Source organism: Acinonyx jubatus, chromosome C1 (assembly GCF_027475565.1).
Source record: "Acinonyx jubatus isolate Ajub_Pintada_27869175 chromosome C1, VMU_Ajub_asm_v1.0, whole genome shotgun sequence".
NCBI lineage: Eukaryota > Metazoa > Chordata > Mammalia > Carnivora > Felidae > Acinonyx > Acinonyx jubatus.
Genome location: NC_069381.1, coordinates 139516911 through 139537552, shown reverse-complemented (window position 1 = coordinate 139537552; position 20642 = coordinate 139516911). Strand labels below are relative to the sequence as shown.

Sequence of the window (20642 nt, the reverse complement as noted above, 5' to 3'; positions counted from 1 at the left end):
TATTTAATTAGTTATGGTTACTTGAGTGGCTTTCTAGATCTTTCTGGAAATCCTGGATCATATGGTGATTCTATGTTTAATGTTTTGAGATGACATACTATTTTCCACAGTGGCTCTACCATTTTATATTCTTACCAGCACTGTACCAGGGTTTCAATTTCTCCACATCCTTGCCAGCAGGAGCCTGGCCTCTTAACCACTGCACCATATTGCCCATCCAACATGGACTGGTGAGAGGCGAAAAAGCATACATAGTGATACGATATTCTTAAGTACTGTTTCTGTTAAACTTGATGCAATCTGAAACATTATTTTTTTCCCCTCCAGGAGAAAAATGCTGCTCAAAATAAATCTGATTATTCTTTGTGCTGGAGAAAACTGATGAATTTTTGTTATTTGCCTTCAGTTTCTAGATAACGATCAAATCCCTCCCCTCCCTTGGTTAACATCATTATATCAGCTTACTGAAAAATATCATGTATTAGTTATAGGACAACTAAGTAATTTTATATAAAATTTTATGTATTATAGTAATATAGTAATTATATATGTGTGTATACATGTATATTGTAAAATGTATATATACAGTATTCTTTTTTTTTAAGTTTCTTCTATTTTGAGAGAGAGAGAGTGAGTGTGTACAAGCAGGTGAGGGACAGAGAGGGAAAGAGAGAAAATCCCCCACAGGGCTCAAACTCATGAACTGTGAGATCATGATCTGAGCCTAAATCAAGTGTTGGATGCTTAACCTAGGGGAGCCACCTAGGCGCCCCTATATACAGTAATCATAGTTTTCAATTATACTTCTTGAGAAACTGGGAAACTCACAGTCTTGTTAGGATGGGTGGGCTACTTTTTGCATATGGTTATTGCATTTTATGGAGCTCAAAGTAGATCTGTCTGAGGACATCACAAACTTCTGCATTGACTGATTGCAGTGGATAGTTCAAGACAGAAGATCTGTTTAAACCCCATTATTGTTTGGTCTTATATTTTCCAAAATTATGTACTGCAAAGTCTTTAAAGTGGACTGTTGAATTTTTTGTAGAATTTTTACAAATGTAATCACTAAATTCACTATTTACTGTGATGTTTCATTTGAAGAAAGTTTTAACTTTGGTTAAAAATGTTTATGATATTAAAAAGAAAATAATTTTTTTAAAATTTACTTCTAGTTGCTGACAAGATTTTGAAAAAGAAAGAATATCCGCTTTGTATAAATCAAAACTGCTATAGAGTTATTGTTTCTCCATACATAGAAACAGACTTGAAAAATTTTCAGGTAAAGTCATCTCTTTCCTTCATTTTGAGAACTTATTGCTTAACCCCACCTCACAAGAAATAAAGAAGTTGTGTCTATTACTGTTTGAGACTTATTAGTGAGCAATATCAAAATAGTTTCTTCAGATCTGCTTGGTGCAAAATAAGTGTGTCTTTTTTAAAAAATATTTTAGTGTGAAATTATACCTTATTTAATTTATTACATTCTTTTTAAAAACTGAAAGTACTCAGGTAATGACATAATATTTTTGTATATGGAGATATAGCTACATATCTTTCATGTATCTACTGTCATTGGGCATTAAAAATGATTCTTCCTGCTCATTTTCTCTGAACTCATTATCCGTACCCTAACCTCCTTTTTTCTGTTTCTACTTAGGTACTAAATGGCACCACAGTCTTACATAGTCCACCAACCTGAAAGCTACAGCTCATGCTTAATTCCTCATTTTGCTTCACCTCCAACATTCATTTGGTCATTCAGTCTTGTTACTTCCACCTCTGACTACTTCTGTCACTATGGTCCTTCTGTCCATAGGGATGCCCTTCTTTCCTCCATTTGTCATAATGCTGCCTGAGTTATCTTTCTGAAACTCAGATCCGACTTAGATATTCTGTTGCTTGAAAAGTCGTTCTGAGGCTCCTTGTCTCTTCTAAGATAAGGTCTGAAGTATTAAGCAGAGCTTATAAAGTTTTGCAATTCAAATGTCTTAGAAAAGTTTCTATTTATCTTTTGTATTTTCCTTTTAGGCATTTTCAGGAATATCTAGGAGGACAGTGCTTCTCACTGGAATGGAAGATCTTCAGATGATGGATGAAGAAATTTTAGAGGATTTAGTTAACATTTACTTTCAACGGGAGACGAATGGAGGTGGAGAAGTAGAAGTGGTCAAATGTTCTCTAGGTCAGGCTTGCATAGCATACTTTGAAGAATAGAGGCATGGAATTAGATGAATATTAGAGCTTCTGAGCCCAAAGCACTGTCCATGTGTGACAAAAATGAATATCCCTTTCCTTTAAAAAATGAAAACTTGAATTCTTAAGTGTCCATTTATTCTTAGATACAAAAATATATTTCCATGTTTTTGAATTCTTGTTTCAAACTCTGCTGCATGCTTGCAAGTGCAGTAAATGTACTGTATTAAAAAGTTTTGTTTGTTCATAAATGATGTGGACAGGTGCCATGTCCATTGAAATCAATCATAAGTGATGCAATTGTCCCCCTGCTATGTTGGCTCATTCTGTCGTGGGCATGTGGGCCAATTCTCTTTTGGCCCCAGGTCCACCAACATGCAGACTTCACTCAACATTTCCCAAAGAACTGTTATATTCAGCTGTTTGTGATTTCTGTAGACTTTGAATTTCAAGGAACTTCAAGGGTGATCATTTCCCTCTTTCCCATTGTATAGCATTTTACTCCAGAGCCCCAAAGATATTTTTCAGAGCTGAGTGTGGTCTTTTTATTTAACATTTTCTTCTCCCAGAGTGTCAAGAGTCCCCATTCTTTCCAAGACACCTTCGTCAAATAGAACTTGTAAAGGCCATAATTGTCTTTCCTTTACACTTGTAAGGGGAAGAATAAGCTTAAGGGAATGACATCCTTAGAATAAAGGGAGAGGTGAATGCAAAGCTAGGGACTCCTCACTTATCATGCTGGATGCAGGGGAGTGCCTGAAGATGAAAGCACGTGCCTTTGAGTTTGAGAGAGACCCAGTTCCTTAGCATCCCATTGTTTTTAAGTTGTAGAAACGAAACAGTAAAATGCAAGGTTTCTATTCAGAGAAGGTAAAATTCTTTTTGGTAAAGAACATGTGAACAGCTTTTATCCTAATATGGTATGTTTCATAAGGAGCCAATGGCAGAAGTAAGTTTATATTAAAATGCTGGCAGAAATAAAAAGCTTTAGAAAAAGATTCTATACCTAAACTTAACTCATGCTGCCTGCCATCTAAAATAAAGGAAAGGGGCACCTGGGTGGCTGAGCCGGTTAAGCATCTGACTCCTGATTTCAGCTCAGGTCATCATCTCATGGTTTGTGAGTTTGAGCCCTGAATCGGGCTCTGTGCTGACAGTGTGGAGCCTGCTTGGGATGCTGTCTCTCTCTTTCTGCCCCTCCTCTGGTCACAGTCTCTCTCCTTCTCTCTCAAAATAAATGAACTTAAAAGAAGATCTCGTTGCTTTCACGTTTCTCTTTAGAATGAGAGATGGTGCCTAAAAACTGGAAATTTATAATAAATCTTCATATTCACCGTCTTAGGGGAAAAATGTCTCATATATCAGTTCTTTGGGAATAGTAAGCTTATTTCAAGCTCAAAATATTGAGAAAAATTTGAAGAACCTTATTTAATTTTGATTGGCACAAAAGGTATGATTTTTAGCCTGTGGCAGACAGACAATCAGAAAGAATGTTTTCCTAATATTTAAGGCAAGGTTTGGAATAATCACTTTTGTTTCTTTTGGGAGCATTTTTTCAGCAGCAAAATAGATAATTTCATTCAATTCTAAATATTCACAATTTTTTGATAAATGTTTTTGATAAATGTTACTTACCATAGAAAATCAGACTTGGGCTCCTTTCACCAATTCCACCCTTGTGTGATCTGCCCAGATCTCAGAAATCAACCATTGGCTCTCCTGTCTACTTTTAGAGTTTTAGAGATTTTACAGGAAGAAAGTTTCCTTTGAGAATTTGCCAAAAGATATCGACTCTTGCGTATTAAGTTAGGAAGCCTTAGATTGTCTAGGAAGAGATAGCTCTACTTAATGTATGAAAAGACACTGTCAGCATATAAGTCAGGAAAGATAATTATGTGAAATCATGAATCCCTCTTGCCCTTTGTAGATTTATCAGTCAGGATAGCTTAGGTTCTGTTGTATTAACAACCTCCCAAATCTCTGAGGCTTAATGAAACAAAAGTTTAATTCTCATTCATGTTGAAAGTTCAACAGAGGTTGGTAGGGGGAGTCTTTTTGTCCTAATCACTTAAGGCCCCATCTCAAGACACGCTTCCCAAATCATGGAGGTGGAGAAAAATGAAGTCTGCAGAGTCTTGCACCAGCAATTAAATGTGGTAATTTAGAAGTGCTGATGTCATTTTGTCTCACATCTCATTGGCCAGAAATAGTCATATGACCTCACTGAAAGAGAATGGAACTAGAAAATTATATCTTGTAAAAATGAGAAGAACCAGATATAGTTGAGCCAAAATATCAATGAATGTAGTTTTTCCTGTCCTAGTGATCATCAATATTTGTTGTTTTGTTTGTTTGCTTATAGTTTTTTCAATGTTTATTTCTGAGAGAGACAGACAGACAGAGACAGAGACATTGCACAAACAGGGGAGGGGCTGAGAGATAGGGAGACACAGAATCCGAAGTAGGCTTCAGGCTCTGAGCAGTCAGCACAGAGCCCAACACGGGTCTCGAACTTGCGAACTGCACGATCATGACCCGAGCTGAAGTCGGATGCCCAACCAACTGAGCCACTCAGGCGCCCCTGATCATCAATATTTGGATCACTCTTCTTCATACACAAAATGCACTCACACCAAAAAGTTGCCCTAAGTCATAGCATCAAACTCAAAAGTGCATGAACTCTAGGCGGTGTGTGGTAGTTTTTATAACAAGTCTGAATGTTACTCCTCTTTATCCAGAGACCCCCCCCCCTCCCCCCCGGTATTCAGTAGTGGAACTGGAACAAGATAACTGCAATAAACTCATTTGGAGAAAGAGATCAATAGGAGACATATAGTGGCCTCTAGGCCAAAGCCATTCTGCCATCTCCCTGAGTAGATATATACTCCATACACCCTGGGTGTGGAATTTTGATTAGGCCATGATTCCACTCTGGAAATTCTTCTCTTGCTCATTGTCCTCATAGTTGCTGGACATTCTTCTTTTTCCATTATCCTCCTTTACCATATATAGAATATATCCTTCTTGGAAGCTGAAAAGCTTGCTTACTGTGTACACTGTGATCAATGTGATCAATGTTTGGAACTTTAAAGTTTTGAACCATTATAGTCTCTTTACTCTGGCTGGTGGCTAGTTGGCTGGTACAGTTCAAAAACTTGGTAGGCGGCTTATCTATTTTTTGGGGTGAGCTTACCTGTGCTAACAGCCACACTGGCAGCTTTTTCTAGACTTCTTACAGTTGCTGTAATTCTCCACTTTCTTCCCTGTTCTTTTCTCTCCCTATCTTTACTTAATTGTAGGTATCAGGCCACTTTTAGTTTCTTTTCCCTTAGCTAGTTTGTCTAGTTGAAAGGGTTATTGAATTCAGAACATTAATTGTTTGTTGTTGCTGTTGTTGTTGTTGTTCTGAGGGACCTTAACCCGTTCAGGGATCCAAAGCTTGATTTGATCATTGATTTGAGCCTCCCAATAAAGCAGAGTTATAATCAGTCTTTGTTACTCAAAGGTGTTGTCATTTGGAAATGAGCAGTATTTTTCCTTCCAATCCTACAAGTTCCCATATTTCTGGACTTTCTCTATTTACTTTCATTCTGGCATTCAAAATGGCTGATTCTTTTCTAAGCTCATTTCTTTTTTATATTACTTTGTCAAATGCACTCAGTAGTAACAGACACATGCTACTAATTTTGTTTTTCACACCCTGTTTCAAAAAAAACAACAAGCTAATTAGGTACATATCTGCCTTCCAAGCTATCACATGTGACAGTTTTACCAAATGTTTTCCACTGTATAATATGGATCGCCATCCTTCTAATCTCTGATAATTATTTTCTAATCACTTGCCAATTGTCCCTAAACCAAAGCCATGTATTTTAGATTGTGTTGTGGATTGTCTCCCCCCCCCCCCCCCCCCCCCGCTTTTGGCTAAAGCAATACTCCACTTCAGAATACCAATTCTGTATCAATCAGGATAGATTACATGATACTCATGTGCCAAGTTATCTCTAAATTTCAGAGACCAAAACACAAAATTTTACTCTTTGCTTATGCTACATGTCCATGATGGGTCAAAAAAAGAATACTCATGGTAAACACTCAGGGACCCAAGCTAATGGCAGCCACCATCTTTATTGATGTATATCATACCAGAGGAAAAGAGCTGTGAAGGGTCTTGAAGTGGTAATTAAATTCTTGGTCCAGAATGACCCTTTCATTCTCAACCAGAACTAGGTATATGGCCCCACCCAACCGTAAAGGAGCTTGGATGTACAATCCTATCATATGCTTGGAAGGCAGAAAGCCAAAACTGTACAGTAAATGGCATTAATGATATCTGGTTGGTATTGAAAAAAAAAAGATGCTCATACTTGAAAGATACACAAAATATAATGAAAATAATAAAAATTGTCAAAAATTCACACCCACATAATGGTAACATTTTTATGTCCTCCTTTCCAATTTTTTTTCCTAACCATATATCACATTTTATTTTGTGAACATACCCTATTTCTAGGGTTACTATTTCCCTATTGTAGGATATTAAGATTGTTTCTAGTTTTTCACATGTATATGTGCTATGATGTGTATACATCCTTTTATATCTTTTAATATAAATCTTTTTCTGCAGTTCTGATCCTATTTCAAGGTGATAATTACTAGGTTCATAGGGTGAAGGATACAAATTCTTTTAAGGATCATGTGTATGGATACAATTGCTTTCAAGAAAGGCAGGCATTGGTCTATATTTTATTAAAAATGTAATAAGGACTATTTTGTTGCTCCCCTTTCAGCATTGAGTACTACTCCTTTAAAAGTGACTTTCTTTTTATGCTGTTTTTAGAAATCTTCACAATTAGATAATTAACAAGATTAGATAATTAACAAGATAGAGGTGAAATATCGATAATGGGTTTTGTTTTTGTTTTTTGGTATCACAAAAATATCCAGGAAAGTGTCAACCAATTTGATTTTACTTAAGCTATGATTCAGAGAAAAGTACAGTGAGATGGGAGGCCCCATAACTGGGGCTGTAAGGGATTAAAATATTTTTTTGGATGCAGTTTCAGTAATAAGCTGCTAGAATTATTTTGGCCACATTTGGAGTCAGGCTTCCTCAAGGATTGTTTGGCACTTTAGGGGAGGAAACAACCCTCCTAGAGTCCTTGGCTGGATCTGGAAATTAAACTGACAACGCCAGATTAACAGGAGAAAAGCACAGAAATGTATTTAATATAAATTTTATGTGATGTGGGAGCCTTCATAAGGAGAAGAAGACTTCCACTTGTGCACTGTAACTTCAGTTCTTAAAGTGCAACTGCTAAGTGTAAGGATATGTGCATTTTCACACTTTTCACTACATTTTGAAAGGGGTCAAAATCCTTAGAAATGTTTGCACCTGTCAATGCTTGCAGCAGTATGGATTCTTCCTCACACTCTGGCCAACACTGGGTATTACTGCACTTTTTAATTGTTACCAACCTCATGGTGGAAACAAGGGATCTCGTTATAATTTCAATTTGTATTTCTTTACTTAGGAGTGGAACCGAGCTTCTTTGTATTTGTCAGCCATTTGCCTTTCTTCTTCCTGCTGTCTTTGACTTTGAAGCCATGTATGTAGATTACTCGTGTCCCTCTAGGTGCCAGACTCTGAAGTCCGAATGGCTTGTGCAAGGTCAGCTAGGTTGACAGGGACCGAGCACTTTTCAACCCGTGCCCTGTGCACCTGGCCGCCGCGCGACTGGCCCTGGGCTGGTGGGGGGAACAGGTGTGGCGTGGTGAAGAGTCCCACGAGTGAGGGGCTCACGAGTCCCACGAGTGGGGGCGCAGAAAGGACGGTCCAGATTCCACTGAGCGCGGGACAGACACAGCAGCGGGAGAAGCCCCGGAGTACTGCCGGGGATTCCTTCTGGCCCCTCTCCAGCGTGGTTTCAAAAGTTATGGGACTACAGAGGCAGCAGCCATCCCAGGTCTGAGCTTCACCCGGAGGCCAAGAGGCGCAGAGCAGCGGGATGCGGTGGAGGGGCAGGTTTTTTTTTTTTTTTTTTTTTTTTTCCACATCGTCTCCAGGCTAGCGTCAACAAAGAACTGAAAGCAAAACCTTCTTCCGGCCAGCCTTGTGGCCTGTGCTCCGCTAGATTTGGGCCCTGCAGGCAGCGGAAGGCGCGTCTCTTCTCCGCCATGGCAAGTTACTTTTGTTCTGGCTTTTACCAGTCAGGGTCTTTCCCGTCCCGTTATCACGGTCCCACAGGAGCGCGCGGAGCCGGGCGGGCGGGGGTGAGAGGCTGTAGCCCGCGGCGCGCTGGGAGGCCCGGTGCTGGCGGAGAGCCACCTGCCGCGGAGGCCAACCCTCCGGCAAACCTTGCCCTGACTTTTCTGCACCTGCTCCTGTGGCAGTGTCGCGCGCGCTTGAAATTCATAGCAGGCTGTGCGAGACAGGCACAACTCCAAAGGGACAGAACGCCACGGCCGCCTCCCTCACCCAGTGTCTCGTAGTCAGGGACACAGCTGTCTCGTCGAGGAGTAGTTTCGCAGGCTGTGTTTGGGCTTAACTGTTGCCTCCCACTCCTCCCACTCCTTGGGGAACAAGAGCGGAGAAAATTACCCAGAAATAGAGGCCGCTGTTTCCTTTTGAAAAGGGCCAGCAAGAAGGATTCGAGCCAAGGACTCAAGTTGGGAAGGCATCCTGATGTCTTGTCTGCATTAGTGGGAATTCTCTCTGGTGGCCTTAGTTCTTTTTCCAGGCACAAAGGGCTCTGTGTTTTCGCCATCTGTGCTGGCTAGCAAGAACAGTTAGCAAGTTCAAGATTGAGCCTTCTGTGTTCTTTCCATCAGGCGCTTGAAGGCAGTGGCAGGGCCTTTAGTTATTAGGGTCCCGGAAATGCCAAAGCAGTTGCTAGATTCCAGTATGATTTTGTTTATTGGTAGCAGTAAAGGCAACGTCAATGAAAATAACTGATTTTTTTTTAAAAAAGAAATATACATGGATGCAAGGAATGAATCTATTTCTGTCTAGTGCCTTACAAAAACAAAACTAACAGTTTTTCTTTATATCTTCTGGCTTTCTGACACTATGGTCGGAAGTGTCTTAAAATATATCATTGATACTGGAAAATGTCATCACCTTAATACCTCTTGGCCAAAATGCTGGTCTTGCTTCAAAATCCTGTATCTCTGTGGTGACTGTTGCAAGAGCTATTTTCAAGATCTCTCTTTTTCTTATTGCTGGATAGAAGAGGTTAATAGCTGTCAGGGAGAAGTTCCTTTAATTTCAAGGATAAATTAAATGCAGACACTTGAATAAAGAAATAATGGTGTTAGTATTGATGAAGGCACAGGTGGAGTAAGATTTCCTGAATTTAAATTTATTGAAAGTTTTTCTTTGACGTTGATGAAAAGCAAAAAGGAAGCTAATTTACTAGCCATTTAACCATTGAGGTTGGTGTGGACTATTAGAGCCAGATGTCGTATACAGACAAATCTCCTGTGAAGTAGAATTCCTGAAAAATCTCTTGTCATTTCTTTTCCTCTGCTAGGAAGAACTATTTTGGGATAATTATATCATACCAGCTGGGACTAGGATGGAGGAACACATATATTTTTACTATTTCCTATGCAATCTAGTTGTGAATATTTGAAGAAACTATGTTTTCCTCCATTAAAAGTATCTTTTGTTACAAATACTTGATAGATTATTATGAGTTTCATTTTTAGGAGACACTTTGTTTTATATGTCTCAACATGAGCCATTTTCGTCTCCTATTCCTCTGTCCCTTTGCTATTGTTGTGAACTCTTCTTTTGCATTTTTAAATTAAATTTGACCATTAATTAAAATTTGACCTCAGCCTTCAAGGCTTTTCTTTCATGAAGCTTTCTTTGACTGCTTTAGCCAGAGTTAATCTTGCTTCCTAATCCTGGATGGTATCTATTGTATATTTTAGCATTTTATTTTGGATGGTCTTGTATCCTTCTCAAATCGTCTGTTTTCCTGTGTAGAGAAATATGTCTCCTTTTGTGTGCCTACCAAGCTCTGTTGAAATGATGTATTTATGTGTCTGCCTTTCTCTCTCATCCCTCTCTCATCCATAAGGTAGAGGCCTTTATTTTAAATATTGGTAATCCTAAGGCCTATCCAAGGCTATCCCCACATAATAAAGCTCAGTAAATTTTTATGGGGGAACCAAATTTTAGGGCACGGGGTATGTTTTATTTCTTTGTATGTGTCATCTATGGTACCCATTATATTGCCAGACATAGAACACATGCTTAGTTATTACTGTATTTGTTAACTGATTAACTGTATTTTGTATTACTGTATTATATTAACTGTGGTATTACTGTATTTGTTAATTGACAAGACACTATATAATCTAAGAAATTCAGTATACACTGTGAACTTAAAAACACTTTTTCATCAGGTGCATTTTTGCCACCCGATTTTAACACTTTTTTTTATTTTTAGTTTTTTAATTAATTAATTATTTACAACCGAAATCCACCAATTTTTTGAGAAAACGTAAATGCCATAAAATGAAGTGCAAATATCACCAAGTGAAAGAATCAACACCTAACGAAAGAATTACTAGAGCACACAGATGATTTTTAAGTACCTTGCAACATACTACTCAACACTTTTTAAAAAAATGTTTATTATTTATTTTTTAGAGAGAGAGAGAGAGAAGAGAGAGGCAGAGCATGAGTGGGGGAGGGGCAGGGAGAGAGAGAGACCTAGAATCCAAAGCAGGCTCCAGGCTCTGAGCTGTCAGCACAGAGCCGGATGTGGGGCTCTAACTCACAAGCCATGAGATCATGACCTGAGCTGAAGTTGGACTCTTAACTGACTGAACCACCCAGGCGCCCCTTGCCACCTGATTTTGACAACTACTAGTTGAAATACCAAAGAGATGCTGAGAGAGTATATATCCTGGGGGCAGGCATCATTGACTTTCATCATTTTCTGTTGAATTCCTACTATGATACATGAGGATTTCACTTAAGTAATATCTGCCTTTTCCTACCTTCCAAGTTTGAAAGTTTTAATATTATTTAAAAATTTCCTATGGCATATTTTTGTAGCTTCCAAAATATTCTTAAAATTTTGATAGAATGACCTGCTTTTCAGTAGTGTAAGAGGAGATTATTTTTTTCTCAACTTCTGTTAGTTCAGCCTTTATTCTTAAATTGGCAGGGTTGAATGTTTCCATTTTATTCTGTAGTCATACTTAAATCTTAGTATTTCAGAGACTTAACAAAATTAGTCTAAAAGTTGGTTTAAAAACCAATAGGAGTTTTTACATTATTTTGCAAATAGTAAATACTGTTTATAGCCGCGCCTAGTACTGTGCTGTGATTACTTTTTCTCCTTTTAGTCCAATGTCATGTGTATTTTTCCTTTTCCACTTGACAGGCAAATGTTCCCAGCAGCAGTGTCAATTGGACTGGCAATTTTTGGTACTGTATAAATTAATTCAGATCGTGCCACACTTCAGTTTGCTTATGATCTTTAGGTTGGAGTCCCTTCAAATGCCAGAAAGCAGTGGAGACTTGCTATAGGTGCCAGCACCCATACTAGCAGGTCAGATTCTTTCTAAGTGTTCATTCAGTTTTTTTTAAGGTAAAATAATCTTTAAGTCATCTGCCCCGGCCCCCCTTCCACCCCAGCCACAGGTTGTCACCCAGCTGCCTTCACTGGGTGTGTGTGTGTGTGTGTGTGTGTGTGTGTGTGTGTGTGTATGCAGGGAGGGTAAGGAATGTGGAGAGACAACTGGAGAAGTTGTTTTGCCACTAGTTTTTCAACTGATCTTTCTGGTTTTGGTCCTTTTTTTCATTTCTGTTGTCACCTTTCCCGTGAAACCCCCTTTCCTTGTTCAGGGTTAGATCCTTTTCTCTCTCTTATCCTTCTCATACTTCTATATATTTTCAGTCTTCCAGAAATGTGTCAACTGGGCTTATTCTCCTTTTTATTCTTATTCTTTACTTTTATTGTTTTACTTGCTGTTGGGATGGACAGGATGCTGTGTACTTAGACTGTCTTCTTGACCGGAGGTCAGAAATAGCTAGCTTACACCCAGCGAAATCCTATTCTGAGTACAGAGTCCTCTGAACTGACAGCCCTACACATCTTTGTGATCTGTTAGCCTTATGAGATATCCTGTCTTCCCTGGAGGTAATTTAGGATAGATTAAGTCTGAGCTGTGTTAAATCAGGCTGGACTACCTATGTAAGCACTGAGAACAGCTGATAGGCCCACTTCCCTAAATGGGCTGGGGAACAAATCAAAACATTGAAACCGAAGCCCTTTACCTGAATAATGTAAGAAGTTCGAAGAGAATGAGCTCAGGGAATGGTCTACTTGCAGTTGGTGCTCTGTGCTCAGCATAGTGGCGGGGTCTTCAATAGCATATGCTCTTAGTTGTTGAATTCTATCTCACGTATGTGCCTGAAGGCAGGATTTACTTCACTGCAGCCCCATCGTTATGGCCAGGGTTTTATTTATTTATTTTTTATGGGGCCCTTTTTTCCTAATTCTGACCAAAAAAAGTAGGGGATGTGTTTCGTAGTGGGTTATGTGCTTTGGACTGTACAATTGAGAAAACATCTAGCCAGACACAAATAGACACTTTTCTAAAGAAGACATCCAGATGGCCAACAGGCACATGAAAACATGCTCAACGTCACTCCTCATCAGGGAAATACAAATCAAAACCACACTGAAATATCACCTCACACCAGTCAGAGTGGCTAAAATGAACAAATCAGGAGACTATAGATGCTGGAGAGGATGTGGAGAAACGGGAACCCTCTTGCACTGTTGGTGGGAATGCAAACTGGTGCAGCCGCTCTGGAAAACAGTGTGGAAGTTCCTCACAAAATTAAAAATAGATCTACCTTATGACCCAGCACTAGCACTGCTAGGAATTTACCCAAGGGATACAGGAGTGCTGACGCTCAGAGGCATTTGTATCCCAATGATTATAGCAGCACTTTCAACAATAGCCAAATTATGGAAAGAGCCTAAATGTCCATCAACTGACGAATAGATAAAGAAGATGTGGTTTATATATACAATGAAATACTACTTGGCAATGAGAAGGAATGAAATCTGGCCATTTGTAGCAACGTGGATGGAACTGGAGAGTATTATGTTAAGTGAAATAAGTCAGGCAGAGAAAGACAGCTACCATATGCTTTCACTCATATGTGGATCCTGAGAAACTTGACAGAAGACCATGGGGGAGAGGAAGGGGAAAAAAAAGTTACAGAGAGGGAAGGAGGCAAACCATAAGAAACTCAAAAGCTGAGAATAAACTGAGGGTTGATGGGGGGTGGGGAGAGGAAGTGGGTGATGGGCATTGAGGAGGGCACCTGTTGGGATGAGCACTGAGTATTGTATGGAAACCAATGTGGCAATAAATAATATATATATTGTATATTATATATTAATATATAATATATAATATATAAATACTACACATATATAAATTATATATAATAAACATATAATATAAATATATAATATAAATATAATAATATATAAATATATAATATAAATTTATTTATAAATTTATAAATATAAAAATATATATAATATAAATATAAATATATATAATATATATACATTATATATATAAAGAAACCATCTAGCCATCTTCAAACTACCATATTTTGTGGTTGGCTTGACTTGTTTTCAAACTTAAATTTTTACAGTGTGTATTTCTTGATCTCTTCCTTTGTGATTGCTATTACTTTTAGGCCTTTCTAAAATCAGGCAAATATTAACTAATGTTTTCCATTTATAAAAAAAAATTGAGTTCACTTTTTACATTGTACCCCTCAAATTCATGTGGGGTTTATGTTGGTATATGACGTGAGGCAAGGATCTGTCCTTTTTTTTTTGTTCAAGTGTCTGATCAGCTATACTAGCACCTTTATTGAATAAAATATACTCTTTTCCACTGGTGTGTGATGATGGCTATATTAAGGAGAATCTTATTTTTGTATTTAAAGAGTATCCTACTATTGTTCTTACAGGCATCAGTTTTGAAAGGCAAGGACTCCAAAGCTTCTGAAAGAATGGTTGAAGTTGCTGGTCATCCGGTTGGCCTTTTTAATGATCAATTACTGACCACAGTAGTGAAGACTCACTTTCAAGATATTAAGAATAAAGGCAGAGTTGTTGAACATGTGATATATCCAACAAGAACCAGGGGCAGGGGAGTTGCAAATGTGACATTCAAAGAGAAAAAAGGTATTTCCAAATCAAATTTTGTAATTTTAGAAATACTTCTGTAATGAAATCAAGAACTGAATTTCATTAAAATGATTCATGGGATTGGTAGAGTTTAAAGTAGCATTTTGAAAATATTATTCTATTCTGAATATATTGGTACAATATTGTATTAACAAGAATGTATGTGAAAATGGCTCATGATAAAGTTGTTAGCAACTGCCAAATTCTTGAAGACTTCTTTCTATATTTAGAATCTGTCTGGATCTTGGGATGAAAGTGATACATTTTATTGTAGAAAACTTGTAAAATACAGAAAAAGAAATGAAGCCCCCAAGAATCTATAATCTCACAAATATGATAACTCTGAATTTTCAAGTGGCTTCAGCAATATAGTCATACCATTAGCTTCTCTTTGTTCAAACCTACAAAAAGATATTCTAATATAGCATCACCTTTATCACCGGTAAAGTTGGATTGGATGAATAGCTTGGATCTGAGATCAGATTGAGCCATTCTGTTCCTATCCCATCCCTGACATAGGTGAGGAGGTTGGATCTGCAGGGGATATTCATCCCTCCAGCCTCATGGGGATATTCATCCCTCCAGCCTCATGGAGAGGGGCAGCCTTCTTTACAGCTTAGTAACTGGCAAAATATATTGCCAAAGAAAGATGAGTCTCCATGCCAGCATCTTGGAGGTAAAATACTATATGGGGTTAGAAGCAGAAGAGAACTTGCTTTTCCTGAGGGAAGATAGGTTCTAGAGAGAAACCTAAGACTATAGATTATAGCACCTTTACCTGTCACCATAGTTAAGTCATTCCTTCTCAATGGGGATGTTATGGTAGGGAGCATGGGAAGGGCTCCTTATTATTTCTCTCAGGGGATTGTTGTGTTTTTGGAAGTTAATATTTTAAACGTTCAACTGGTAACATTGAACCAAAGAGAGAAAGGGAAGGCTCATTCATTCATTTGTTCACAAATATTTTTGACTGCTTATTATTTACCTGGCACCATTCTAGGCCTTCAGGATACGGCAATGAGTGAAGCAGGCAAAATGTTTTCTTTCATGAAACCTACATCCGTGCAGGTGGACAGATAATAAACTAGCAAATAAATGAATATATAATATGTTGGGTGCTTGATTAATTTATATATTTATACCTTATATATTTATCTTTATGTTTATACATTTATTTGTATATATTAACATGTAATGAGTGCTATGAAAAATATAAAACAGAATAAAGGGATACAGTGTGATGGAGAGTACTGCTTTATTAGATAGAGTGGGTGGGGAAGTACTCTTTAGGTGACATTTGAGCAGAGACCTGAATGAAATAATGGAATGACTCATGCAGATAAGGGGGAAGAACATTCTAGACTAAGGGAAGGACTAGGAAACATTTTCTGAGAGGGTAGCATGCTGGGCATTTTAAAGACAGCAAGGCAGCCTGAGTGGCTGGAGTGGGGTGAGTAAGGGAGAGAGGAAAAGGAGATGTGGTTAGATGGGTAGCTGGGGACCAGATTATGTTAAACAGCCTATAAGTCAAGGCAAGGTGTCTGGATTTTATTCTGGGTGAGATGGAAAACCATCGGTGGGTTTTGAGCAGATGACTGATAAAATGTGACTGCCCTTTCTTCGGTGGTGGCTCTGGCAGCCATGTGGAGAGCACGAGTTCCTGGTCATCTCTGGTTTTGACTAGGGTGGTAACAGGGCTGTTGACTGGGAACTGGTGGCCATTCAGATTTGCTGATGGATTAGGTGTCATTTTCTGAGATGTGGAACACTGGAGGAAGAGTACTTTTGGAAGGGGAATAGTTATCAAGATTTGAATTTTGGTCATTGAGATGTTTATTAGGATAATAAAGTAGAGATTTCCACTGGCAGATGAAAGTGGAGGCCAAAGAGAATTTGGAAATGATGCATTAAAAAAATCTTTTTTAAATGTTTATTTATTTTTGAGACAGAGAGAGAGAGAGAGAGAGAGAGAGAGAGAGAGAGAGAGAGAGAAAACATGAGTGGGGGAGGGGCAGAGAGAGAGGGAGACACGCAATCTGAAGCAGGATCCCGGCTCTGAGCTGTCAACACAGAGCCTGATGTGGGGCTTGAACTCACAAACCGTGAGATCGTGACCTGAGCCGAAGTCAGATGCTCAACCAGCTGAGCCACCCAGGTGCCCCAGAAATGATGCATTTAGTGATAGTATCTAAAGTGGTGGGATTGTTGAGATAAGTCTGGGATTGGGTGTATGTTTGCAAAGAGGTATAAGTCCTGAGGCCTGGGGTTGCTAACATCTAGAGAATGAGAAGAGAAGGAGAATTAGCAAACGAGACCATGAATTAGAGGAGAACAAAGACAGTGTGGTATTCTGAATTTAAGAAGGTGAAGTCTCCTTATGGCCATAATTAATAGAGGGAAGATTTACTTTTAGGTTTTTGTTTTTTATTCATATATACATTCATATATATACACACATGTATATATATACACACACTTGTGTGGTTTTAAAAATATGATTAGGATAAAATGTACATATGAAATCAACTTTAATCTGTTAAAGTAGAAGGGAAAACTATTTAAGTGTTGAATTTAGAGGAAAATGAAAAAAAATCTTAGGCATGTTGAATAATAGAGTTGAACATTTCTATTATTAATAATTAATTATTAGTGTGTCAGGCTGCAAACACTTCTGATGGCAGTGTTTCCACTTAGGTGCAAAGAATGTCAGCAGAAAACAGAAACACTGTCAGGCAGAAAAGGTTGGACCTGCTCAATTCACAGTCTCTCATTTTGGTGAAAAGGTAAGGTGTGATGCCTACAGTCCTGGATCCTGTTTCTTCTGTGTGTTCCCTACACAGGAGACACAGAGCACTCTCATCTCACGACTTCTACAAAAGGAAATGCCAACTTGCTAACCTGAGTGCTAAACGCCAAGCCTGTGTCTTGAAATTTTTGGCTTATTGCCTCATCAGTTTCATGTTCCTATGTGTGCCTTTTGATGCTTTCAAAGTGACACAGAGTTTTTATGCTTATATGGAGGATGTCAGGTAGATACCTAAAGACTTATTTTCAGGAAGAAAAAAAAGTAGGATGAACATTAAAAAGGAGCTTCAAAGAGGCAGGAAAGGTAGAATTAAGAGGAAAAAGTTAAAATTCATTGGTCTGAAACTATTCACTGAGAAACGCAGGGTTCTGGGCCGTCATCTGATGACCTTAAGTTGGAGGACTCTCCAGGGGAACTCCTGTCCACAGAGAAGAACCAGAACATTGTGTATCTGTACCTCATAACAGTGTATGGATTTTGCTTAAGACTTTGGTTCAAATAACATTCTGCCTCTAAAACATATTTGACTAGCTCTTTTTGGGAAATGCACTGAGGGACCGGGAATCCCAAATTGAACATTATGGCCTTGATGGGGTTGTGAGATCCCTGCTGTGGCGCGAGAAACTAGTCTGTGCTAGGCAGGTGGGGTTTGGTTTAGGGCAACTGCTGTAGAGATGGAGAAAGTGGCAGGAAAAAATGTGTTTATGTTGTCCACTCCCCTAGACAGTGCTGTTTTCATTTCTCTCTGTTTAATTTTAGGTCTTCAGCTCTGTAAAAGCTATCCTCGATCTTTCTGTTTTTCAGAGTCAAGTCATTCTAGAAAGTCTGGTAATGGACCTGACAAGGAAAATCCCAACTTTATCCTTCAGTCCTCTGGAACCCAATGGAAGAGTCTCTGTGCAAGGGTCATTTCTGGATATCCTGAGGCTTAAAGAAATTTTGCTATTAAAAGCAAGTTCTCTTTTAGAAAAAAATAGGAATTTTATCAGTGAGGAGAAGTGGAACAGCCAGGGCCCCAAAAGGGATCTCCAGAGAGGCAGTAACTCCTCAGAGTCACCCGGGTCCTCAGTACCTGAGACCACTAGGAGTGGAGAAACACTTGTTCTTGATACAGATGTATTCCTTTATCTGAAAAAGAGCAGATTTTATGAAAGCACATTGAAAAAATGTCATGTTTTCTGTCAGGAGAGAGTGGATGGTGAAATCGCCACAATCTGTATAAGAAATGCTCAACAATGTTCTCACCCAAACAATGCAAAGCTTGTGAAAGCACTTATTGAGGAATATTCACTTGCTCTTCACTTTGAGCTTAAAAAAGAGACACTTCTTTTGAAAGGAAAGGAGAATAGAGATAAAAGAAGGATTAAGTCGGCCTGTGAACAAGTAAGTTTGAGGTACCCTAAGGTTCTGATTAATTTTTACGAGACGCACATTGATATTATAGGATCTTCTTCTGACACATACTTGCTTAAAAAAGAGATCATGAAATTAATAAGGCTAAAAAGTTAGGTAATAAAATCTCAGCAATAGTGATAGTGGCAGTCACTCTCCCTTACTGAGCAGAGGCGATGCTGTGTATGATGCTAGCTTTACACACATTAGTCATTTAATCCTTACAACCATCCTTCATTGTAGGCATTGCTATCCTCGTGTTCTAGGGGAAGAACCTAGGATTTGGAGAAGTTAAAACATTTGTCCGGAGTTATCGAGCAGGCAAAGAATGGGGTTAAACTTGGCCTATCTGACTACAAAGATAATATCTAAGTCTTAAAACTTTGAAAAAAAAAACTCATTAAACTTTGAAGAAATCTCACTTTCCCTGCAACCCCAAATTCTTAGAATGTATCTTGCTCATCTCAAAGTAAACAAATGTGATTGTGATGATGTGAACTGTTTAGATCAAAAGAAAATCACAAGACAAATCTCTCTCTATGTTTTCATTTTTCTTAGCCATCTAAATCCCAAGTATTTCCATCTTTTATTTAAAAAAATCGTTTTTAAGTTTATTTATTTTGACTCTACACTGTCAGAACCTGCTTGGGACCCAGTGTGGGACTCAAACTTATAAACCTTGAGATCATGGCCTGAGATGAAATCAAGAGTCGGAGGCTTAACTGACTGAACCACCCAGGCACCCTGTATTTACATATTTTAAGATACAATATTTCATTGTTGTTTTTGTCAGTGAGAAATTGCTCTTTACATCAAGTGCCCAATAAGATGTCTTTAAATTTAAAAAGTGCTTCATTTTTATTTTGCTCCTAGAAGTTTGTCTCAGTCTGGGTTCAGTCAGGAGAGAGAAGGCACACAGTAATATGAAAAGGGAAAGTTTAATATAAAAAATTGTTAATTATAATAGGGGATTGGAATAATGAGGAATTGGCTAGGAAGAAATAAAGAGAACTCTAAAAAACATAGGAATAGCAGATTTAAGAAGAGTTTAGGTAGAACACCATGGAAGAGTCCCCCTCACCCCCATCCCAGGACTGAGACCTTGCTGGAGGGTTTGTGCCAGGGGATCTTGCTGGAAATCCATCCTCTAGGTTGCTGGAGGAATCTGTTCAGAGGAAGTGTCTCACCAGAGACATTCCATTACAAAATGCGTTAGAGTAGCTGGGGTAACCTGCTAGTCACTGGATGCTAATGGCCACCATGCACTTATAGGGCCTGGGGAGGCCTTGTGTGCTGGTGGCTGGACACCGGAGCAACTGTCCATGCTGCATGAACCTGATGTTGGAGAAGCTGCCCGTGCCGCAGACGTTGGGTATTGGGGGAAGTTTCTTCTGCAGAAAAACCGGATCCCTAATAGCCTGCCAGCTGAACAAGTTGGAGTAGGAACAAGGCTTTTGTCCTGCAGTGTCTCTCCAGCGCCCTCTACTGAGAAAACAACATCCTATCAGCTACAGAGGAAAAATACTTAAGGGTCCCAGATCCATCTTCACAGAGAAGGCACATAGGATGAATTGAAAGCAGAGTCAATAAGTTGATAACTGGCAGAGTTTAATGAGATACCTACTGAAGCTTTCATTACTATGACAAATTTAAAATCAATAGAATAGTCTTTTTTTTTAAGGAAATAGAAGTTTATTGAATCCACCGCAAGGGTGCGCAAGGGAGCCGCAGGCAGGACAGCAGAGGAGAGGCTGTGTGCCTAATACCAATAGTCTTTAAACAAAGAACTGGGTTACAAAAATGATGCTCATTCCATATTCTGATAGACTTTGATTGACAAGTATGGATATGGCATCTTCTGCTTGAGGAGATTATGTATTTCAGACGTTTTTTACATATTGCTGTGTATTTTAGAGTTAGTTTAACAGCACTTTCCTTATAATATGCTACTTTGTGTAACCAATTTCTATCTTTAATAAAAACTGACATTTTTTCCCAAA

General features: G+C 38.7%; 2 protein-coding genes across 11 annotated transcripts in view; both read left to right on the top strand.

Moving 5' to 3' along the window:
* Positions 1-7925, top strand: part of NMI (N-myc and STAT interactor) — a 23278-nt gene extending 15353 nt beyond the window's left edge. For 4 of the 10 annotated variants that reach the window (XM_053215042.1, XM_053215046.1, XM_053215047.1 and 1 more), the window contains 3 exons: positions 1176-1282; positions 2032-2185; positions 7731-7917. In XM_053215042.1, coding sequence (XP_053071017.1) covers positions 1176-1282; positions 2032-2185; positions 7731-7813 — 344 coding nt within the window. In that variant the 3' untranslated portion in view covers positions 7814-7917. Of the gene's footprint in view, positions 1-1175; positions 1283-2031; positions 5685-7730 lie in introns of those variants that run through there. The other 6 variants (XM_027055812.2, XM_053215044.1, XM_053215050.1 and 3 more) reach the window with 5 other exon arrangements.
* On the top strand, positions 7854-20642 carry RBM43 (RNA binding motif protein 43). The gene is made up of 5 exons (XM_053203645.1): positions 7854-7986; positions 8048-8376; positions 14225-14441; positions 17139-17227; positions 18010-20642. The coding sequence occupies exons 1-5, from the start codon at positions 7854-7856 to the stop codon at positions 18757-18759; spliced, it is 1518 nt and encodes a 505-aa protein (XP_053059620.1). The 3' UTR covers positions 18760-20642.

Coding starts and splice junctions, on each gene's coding strand:
- RBM43 (XM_053203645.1), top strand. CDS start 7,854: ATGGCTTGTGCAAGGTCAGCTAGGTTGACAGGGACCGAGCACTTTTCA. Junction 7,987..8,047: donor CGTGGTGAAGAGTCCCACGA/GTGAGGGGCTCA, acceptor GATTCCACTGAG/CGCGGGACAGACACAGCAGC. Junction 14,442..17,138: donor GACATTCAAAGAGAAAAAAG/GTATTTCCAAAT, acceptor GTTTCCACTTAG/GTGCAAAGAATGTCAGCAGA.